This window comes from Mastomys coucha, chromosome X (genome assembly GCF_008632895.1).
Source record: "Mastomys coucha isolate ucsf_1 chromosome X, UCSF_Mcou_1, whole genome shotgun sequence".
Classification (NCBI taxonomy): domain Eukaryota; kingdom Metazoa; phylum Chordata; class Mammalia; order Rodentia; family Muridae; genus Mastomys; species Mastomys coucha.
This window is the reverse complement of record NC_045030.1, coordinates 2,283,962-2,292,089: the sequence shown is the minus strand read 5'-3', so window position 1 is coordinate 2,292,089 and position 8,128 is coordinate 2,283,962. Positions and strand designations below refer to the sequence as shown.

Here is an 8,128-nt window from a genome sequence, read left to right as displayed (position 1 = left end):
TGAGTTCCAGGACAGCCAGGGCTACACAGAGAAACCCTGTCTCGAAAAACCAAAAAAACAAAAAAGACCTGTTAGTTAGATTATTGCCAATAATAATAAAATGGGGTGTGAGTTTTGACCTATATGGTGTGTTAGGCACTGGAAAGTACATCATATTATTATATGGATAACTGACATCTATTACAAGACTACTTTGCAACAGACATAGACTTTGTGCCTAATAGTACTAATAATGAACATTGATATTTGTTTTCTTGGTGGTGTTAGGATATGAACCCCAGGCAAACCCCGTATCATTAGTGTTTCTTTTAAATCTCTTTTTTTTCAAGACAGGGTTTCTCTGTCCTGGAACTCACTCAGTAGACCAGGCTAGCCTCGATCTCAGTAAAGGCATGCACCACCACAGCCCAGCTCTTTTAAATCTTTTAAGTACTGAGCCCACTGCTGATAGTATTTATTTTATTAGCAATATGGGCAATCATACCTGACTCTGATGCTATAGGCACGTGCATTTTATTGTTAATTATACCCAGAGTTGAAATGTTATGGGCTTACTGATGGCCAGGCATTGGGCTGATAATAGACACCATCTTTATTCTACTATCACTAGATGTCTGCTGCAGGCTTGCTACATATCAGCCCCTAGGAATAGATTCAGAGCACATTTAGATTAATTCCTTGTTGTCCAATATACGTGAGCCAGAAACCCATTGAAGTTCAGGAGATGGATAGATTAGCCATTATTTTAGGCAAACCCCCTACTGTTCCAACCCATTTCATTGAAATAGGTTGGGATAATACAATGCCACATGGTATCTGAACTCAGGAATTGATGGGATATCAAATATTTGAAGATTTTCAACTCTGAGCATGTGCTTCTGTGTCTCCCCTGCATGGCAGTGTAGATGTGAGTGGTCAGTCATGTCTCTAAAGCCTGAGAATAGGAGGAGAAACCCCCACCACCACTATTGGGTAATTAAACTGCTTTTCTCTTTTCCTATTCTTCCAGAGCCAGAGGAAGAGATTATTGCTGAAGACTATGATGATGATCCTGTTGACTATGAGGCCACCCGGATAGAGGGTCTGCCACCGAGCTGGTACAAGGTGTTTGACCCTTCTTGGTAAGCCTACCAACATGAGGTGGGAGGGGCAGCTGCCTTTGCCCTTCCTGTGTTGTCTCTTATTGTGGGGTCGAGAGGGAAGAGATCTTCATGTGGGACCATGAAGCAGAGCTGAGCATAGGTTGAGGAGATAGGTGGTATAAGGGACATCTGAGCTGACACTCCTTTCCCTCTCACTGCCCACAGTGGACTCCCTTACTATTGGAATATGGAGACAGACCTCGTGTCCTGGCTCTCACCACATGATCCTAACTTTGTTGTTACCAAATCTGCCAAGAAACTCAGGAACAGTAATGCAGGTGAGTTGGCAAATGCAGGGATGCTTCAGTGATTCTTGCAGTCCTGAGAGAGGCTGAAGAGACCATATGTGTAAGAGAGGGGCTTCAGGACTTGTGTGTTACCATAGATGCTGAGGACAAATCAGACCGGAATCTTGAAAAGGTGGACAGAAATCATGAGAAGTCAGATCGTAGTCATGAGAAGGCAGACCGAAACCACGAGAAGGCAGACCGAAACCACGAGAAGTCTGACCGAGAACGAGAGCGGAACTATGACAAAGTGGATAGAGAGAGAGATCGGGACAGGGAACGAGAGCGGGCATTTGACAAGGCAGACCGGGAAGAGGGCAAAGATCGGCGCCACCATCGCAGAGAGGAACTGGCTCCTTACCCCAAGAACAAGAAAGGTAAGCACATCCATTTGGGACTTAGATGAGTCAAATGAGGTACCAGGGTATACAATGTCTAGTTCATGCTTAGACCTAGGCTTCTGAAGGGTGCTGTGGGCCATGGTAGCCACTGGTAATACTTCTTCCTTGGGTCTCAAGTGAAGAACTTATCCTACTTATTTCTATAGCAACGAGCAGGAAAGATGAAGAATTAGACCCCATGGACCCCAGCTCATACTCGGATGCACCCCGGTAAGTGAAACCTTTGGCAGTCTTTTTGTTTCAGGATTGCCACCATGCCTGTAAATAGTACCTTTCTCTTTCTCTTTTTTATAATTTTGTAATTTTATTACTTTTTTAAAGATTTATTTATTATATATGAGTACACTTGCTGTCTTCAGACACCCCAGAAGAGGGCATCAGATCTCATTACAGATGGTTGTGAGCCACCATGTGGTTGTTGGGATTTGAACTCAGGACCACTGAAGAGCAGTCGGTGCTCTTACCTGCTGAGCCGTCTCTCCAGCCCCCTTCCTTTCTCTTTTGTGTCTTTCTTTCCATGCTTTAATCTGGGGTAGTTAAGGGATGCCCACTGGACCCTCTTGCTGTACTCTAAATCTCTGTTGTCCCCAGGGGCACATGGTCAACGGGACTCCCCAAGAGGAACGAGGCCAAGACAGGGGCTGACACCACGGCAGCCGGGCCCCTCTTCCAGCAGCGCCCATACCCTTCCCCAGGGGCTGTGCTCCGCGCCAATGCGGAAGCCTCCCGAACCAAGCAGCAGGACTGAACCTTTGTTCCCTGTAGCTTTGGCAGTTTGCATTTCTGTGTTTCTTCCTTGTGGCTCTGGGATAGGAGCCATGGCTTCTAAATGCTGAATAATTACTCCACCAGTGAGCTACACTCCCAGCCCATTTGGTGGTGTTTATAAACAACAAACACTTGTTTAATAAAAGCTTTTTTGTGTGGAACATATCCATGAGGCTTGAATGCTTCCTTTCTTCATTCTTTCCAGGCTTTCCAATCCAACTTCACAAGGTGCAAAACATTTTATTTGCAGAAACTCACCTAAGAAATACTGTAAAGATAGCAGTAGTAGAGGTGGGCCCATTAACAGAGGTTAGTCATGTCAGCCCTATGTGGGGCGGGGGTTGGTGGGGACAGGGAGTTCCCATGTCTACCTCACCCCACCCCTAATACTGATAAAGAGTTTAGTCCCAGCTGGGCCAGGGCAAGAAGGGAGAACGAAGGCAGGCCAGCGTCTTCAATTCCAGCAGCTACGACCCCTTCACCTTGGTGAGCAACCTGTGGTGAAAATGGGAAGGAAAGAGAAACAGAAAGCTGGGGTGGGCCGGTGGGTGGGTTTCCTAAGCAAGCGAGGGTGGCTGGTAGTAAACTAGTAATCCTGGAGTTAGTAATGGTGCTTATGTGGAAAGAGCAGGCCCCTGGGTCAGAAAGCTACACATGGACTAAATAAATACATCATCTTTATTTGGCATCGGGTATCCTGACATTTGTTCATTACAGTTCCTTAAAAAACCAACCAAAAAAAAAAAATCAGAACAAATTAATCAAAAATAAAGATCCAGTGGCCCTATTTACATATAGCAAAGACAGCCCAGGCACCTTCCATGCGTGCACTTATGCGTGCGTGCACACATCCACACATATCCACACGCTCACACACACACACACATCTGGGATACAGTTAAGGAGTTAATAAGCTTTTGGGGAGTGCAGGGGTGCAGGTTCCATGTTTCATCAATTCTGACACCCACCATGAAATAAGGGTGTTTTCAACGGCCAATGGAGCTGCAAGAGTAGGATTGGCAGCTTTATTTTTCCTCTGGATGTTTCTGAAGATAATCCTTTGCCTGTCTCTTCAATTACATGAGATTCAGCCACTTCAAGGACCTCCTCCCCCCGAATTTTCCCAACACTCTGGATCATTGATCTGATTATATCACCAATCTCCAAACTATTGGAAGTGAATGGCACTTATTGCACCCTCCCCAAGCTGAGCTGATGTGAAATTTCCAGCTTGTGCCTGTCTCCTCGTTTTAGCCACTTACAACAGGCTGATTGATCTTCAAGGGTCTCTGTACCAGGGAAACTGCCCCAAAGCCACATCAGAGACCAAGCTGTTGTCATGATCCAGGTGTGCAGGAGAGAAGGCCTCATACAATATGGAACCCCACGAGTAGTCATTAGTCGTTACTGGAGAGCTGCAGGGCTTTTGTCCAGTCTGCAGGATGGCTGGGATGAACTGTCCCAGGCATGTGAGACAGGACATCTCCAGCAGAGGGTCATGGGGGAAAGGCCTGGAATAGCAGTACCCCAACCCTGTTCCCAAAGAGGTTAGCCCGAGGCAGAGGAAGCAGCTCTAAAACAATCCTCCAGGAGAGGGGAGTCCATCTATCGGGAAGCATTCATGTGACATTCAGCCCTAGTTCCATATCCCTCTAGAAGTATGGGAGAAAAAAAACCTCCAACCCCATAAGAGTCAGGCCCTGGCAACAACTTTGGACCTGCAGAAGCCCAACTCCCTCCAACCCAACCCCCTGCCCTGTTCCCCCCAACCACCACCAGCTCTCACTTCACCAGCACTGACTTTGGCAGAAAGGGCTCCGTGGCGAGGTCTCCTCGAGAAGACAGCTGCGGTGGTGGTGGCTGCCCAGGAGGCTGCTGGTGAATGCAAGGCCCAGAGGCAGAGGCGGAGCCTATGGCTTTGACTGCACCTCGGGGAAGGCTGTAGAGGTAGACGGCACCAATGACGAGCCCAGCACCCAGGGCAAATAATGGGTCCAGGTGGAAGCCAAAGAGGCGAATGGAGGCAACAGTGGACAGCACAATGGACAGGGAGGTGGCAAAGCCCTTGAGGATGTTGTCAGCATACTTGACAACAACAGCCACCAGGAGCCCACCGAAGGCTTGATTTAGTACTACACCCCAGACAGCAGGTGTATAACCAAAGAAGAAGCCTTGACTGGCCACAGCAGTGCCCTCAGCCCACCAGAGCCCGACCAGGCCCAGAGCTGTGCCAAAGAGGCCGAGCTGTAGGTTACGCAGCCACACAGAACCTGAGCTGCCTTTGAGGATCTTCTCAAAGTAGACACCAGCAAAGCCTGAGGAGAGACAGGAGGCCACAACAGCTGCTAAGCCTGCCCCCGGGTTCTGATCCAGTGGCCGTGGACCACTCCCACCAGCTTGCTGTGCCTGGACAATGGCAACACCAGTGAAGAGCAGCAGCAGAGAGGCCCACTGTAGGCGTGAGAGGCTGCGATTCAACATGAGCACAGAGAACAGCGCTGTAGTCAGGATCTTCAGCTGATACGTCACCTGCAAGTTGCATGTGAAGGCACTGAGGGCTGGTCCCAACTCCCATGAAGTGCAAGGAGATTGGGACAGCACCCACTGTGGGCCTTTGGGAACAATGAAAAGGATAAGGTGGGGTACATAAAAATAAAACGAACTAGCCACTGACCACTGACTAACCTGTGGCTAACTAGTTCCTAAAGACCCTTCCACAGGACTAAGGGATGTAGTTCAATTGGTGAAGAGCTTACCTAGCATACACAGACTGCTGGGTTCCATCCCCAGCACCGTATAACCCAGTCACAGTGGCATACACCTGTAATCCCAGTCCTTGGGAAATGGAGGCAGGAAGATCAGAAATTCAAAGTTATCCTTGGTTATATAGAGTTAGAGGCCAGTCTGGGCTAGAAATCATCGCAAAAAAGAAGCACGCAAGTTCTATAAAAGAATAGCTGTGCCAACAAGTCCCAAGCCACAGCCAAATCTACAACCCAATCCCATCTTCCTAGCTATGTGATAAGGACAAATCACTTGTCTCTCTTGAGACCTGGCATCATCTCTGTAAAATAAGGCTGCTGTATAGAAAAAAAAAAAAAAAACCTCAAAGTAGGTGATAAATAAATAAAGCTTTGTGATAAGGGAAATCTTCATACAAATGATTCAACCATAACAAAGTCAGAACATATTCACAGATTATTATGTATGTGTCCAGCATGATCTGGGCACCATATCGGGATTTGTACATTTAACCTTCACAACTACCGTGGAACTGAACACCACTATAAAATCTGCAATTCACTGATGAGAAAGCTACGCATGGTGGCACATGACTGAAATCACAGCACTTAGGAGTTAAACCATAAATTCAAGGCCATACTGACCCATTTGTCTCAACAAACAAACAAACAAACATAAACACTGAAGATATCGCTTAGCTATGTCTTAGTTTTGATTAGCAGGCACTAAGTGCTAGGTTCAGTTCCTAGAACCTCATAAACAAGGCACAGTGCCACACACGTATAATCCGAACACTTGAGCTTGTCATCTGTTACATAACAAGTTCATGGTCAGCCTGTCTCAAAGAAAACAAAATGAAATAAAAATAAAAAGATAAGCAAATAAAGGTACAGAAAGAAAGATAAGTGACTGACCCCCAAATCACATAACCTGAAAGCTGTAGCACTGGGATTTGAACCCAGGCAACTTTGTTGTAGCACATAGGCATTTATTTGTGTGGTTTTTTGTTTTGTTTTGTTTTATCGAGGCAGGGTTTCTCTGTGTAGCCCTGGCTGTCCTGGAACTCACTCTGTAGACCAGGCTGGCCTCGAACTTAGACTGCCTCTGCCTCCCAAGTGCTGGGATTAAAGGCATGTGCCACCACTGCCTGGCATTGTTTTTTTTAAAGATTTATTTATTTATTATATAAGTACACTGTAGCTGTCTTCAGACACACCAGAAGAGGATATCGGATCTCATTATAGATGGTTGTGAGCCACCATGTGGTTGCTGGGAATTGAACTCAGGACTTCTGGAAGTGCTCTCAACTTCTGACCCATCTATCCAGCCCCCTATTTTTTTTTAAGACAGGGATTCTATAGCCCTGGGTGTCTTGGAACTCTGTAGACCAGAGGATGGCCTCAAACTCATAGAGGTCTGCTTGCCTCTGCCTCCCCAGAGTGCTGGAATTAGTCGCATGCCAACACCCCTGGCTTAGTTATCTAGGCTCTAGGCTCTTTTTTTTGTTGTTGTTTTGTTTTTTTGTTTTTTTTGAGACAGGGTTTCTCTGTATAGCCCTGGCTGTCCTGGAACTCACTCTGTAGACCAGGCTGGCCTCGAACTCAGAAATCTGCCTGCCTTTGCCTCCCAAGTGCTGGGATTAAAGGCGTGCGCCACCACCACCCGGCGAGTATCTAGGCTCTTTAATAATAAACCTTATATGAATACAAGACTATCCACAAATGCCTCAGACTTATCAATAAGAATTCAAGGACTCTTTCTAGGTATTTCTTTTTTTTCTTCAAGATAGGGTTTCTTTCTTTAGTCTATATATTATTTATATATTATATCCATTTAAAATACACAAGTAATGCGTATGCCACCTCCACTCAGTTTGTGTATTGGTGTTTAGCTTACATGCATGTCTGTGTATCACATGCATGCCTAGTGCCTTTGGAGGGAAAGATCCTCTGACAATGGAGCTACAGATGGTTGTGAGTCGCCATGTGGGTGCTGGGAATCAAACCCGCTTCCCATAGAAGAACAGCCAGTGTTCTTTACTGTTGAACCCCAAGAAATAGTTTCTTTATGTACTCCAATCTGTTTTTGAACCCTAAGTCCTTCTGCTTCAGCCTCCTGAGTACTGGATTTACAGGTATATGCCAATATGTCTGGCCCCAGGTATATTTTCAGTTATCTAAGCGCTTTTCAGTTTTGACACATAAACAAAGTTTAAGGGAGTTCCAGGAGTATCTGGAAGTCACATAGTACCTGTTCTTTGCAGGCTGCCTCCCTCCTTCCATCTATAGTCCCCCGCTTTAGATCCCCCTGGGGGCGATGCTGGGCTGGATGCTCACCTGGAAAGTTGCAGCTGGCAGGTTAGAGATGGCAACATACTGGAGGTTATTCTGCAAGGTATAGATGAGAGAGGGCACTGCGAGCTTGAGTGTGTCCACATATTGTACCAGGACAGCCTCATGAAGGAAGAGGACCAGGTGCTTCACATTACCTAGGTGGGAGGAGGCTCTACTGAAGGCTGGGACCAGGCATGGCTCCTTTGTCTACCTTCCAGGCTCAACTTCTCACCACCACTGAACTATGTTCCTCTCCTCCTGCCAGCTCTCTCACAGTTTCTCCTACAGTATACCAAAGCCAAAGCTTTCTGAGCCAGGTATGGTAGTGCAAGCCTTTTATTCCAGCACTCAGGAGGCAGAGGCAGAGGCAGGTGGATCTTTGGTAGGTTGAAGCCAGCCTGCTCTACTTATTGAATGCCAGGATAGCCAGCACTACAGAGTAAGACCTTGTCTTT

General features: G+C 46.6%; 2 protein-coding genes across 6 annotated transcripts in view; one reads left to right on the top strand and one right to left on the bottom strand.

Moving 5' to 3' along the window:
• The window catches only part of Pqbp1 (polyglutamine binding protein 1), a 5,548-nt gene extending 2,785 nt beyond the window's left edge, over nucleotides 1-2,763 (top strand). For all 4 annotated transcript variants that reach the window (XM_031336864.1, XM_031391199.1, XM_031391234.1 and 1 more), the window contains exons 3-7: nucleotides 1,010-1,121; nucleotides 1,308-1,420; nucleotides 1,528-1,806; nucleotides 1,977-2,040; nucleotides 2,422-2,763. In XM_031336864.1, coding sequence (XP_031192724.1) covers nucleotides 1,010-1,121; nucleotides 1,308-1,420; nucleotides 1,528-1,806; nucleotides 1,977-2,040; nucleotides 2,422-2,578 — 725 coding nt within the window. In that variant the 3' untranslated portion in view covers nucleotides 2,579-2,763. The remainder of the gene's footprint in view (nucleotides 1-1,009; nucleotides 1,122-1,307; nucleotides 1,421-1,527; nucleotides 1,807-1,976; nucleotides 2,041-2,421) is intronic.
• A 55-nt stretch (nucleotides 2,764-2,818) lies between these two features.
• Slc35a2 (solute carrier family 35 member A2) overlaps nucleotides 2,819-8,128 on the bottom strand; it is a 10,974-nt gene continuing 5,664 nt past the window's right edge. Inside the window, exons 3-5 of one of the 2 annotated variants that reach the window (XM_031391079.1) lie at nucleotides 7,677-7,828; nucleotides 4,400-5,127; nucleotides 2,819-3,093 (exon numbers count right to left, since the gene is read on the bottom strand). In XM_031391079.1, the coding sequence (XP_031246939.1) occupies nucleotides 3,066-3,093; nucleotides 4,400-5,127; nucleotides 7,677-7,828 (908 nt within the window). In that variant the 3' untranslated portion in view covers nucleotides 2,819-3,065. Of the gene's footprint in view, nucleotides 3,094-3,866; nucleotides 4,055-4,399; nucleotides 5,128-7,676; nucleotides 7,829-8,128 lie in introns of those variants that run through there. The other variant, XM_031391028.1, reaches the window with a different exon arrangement.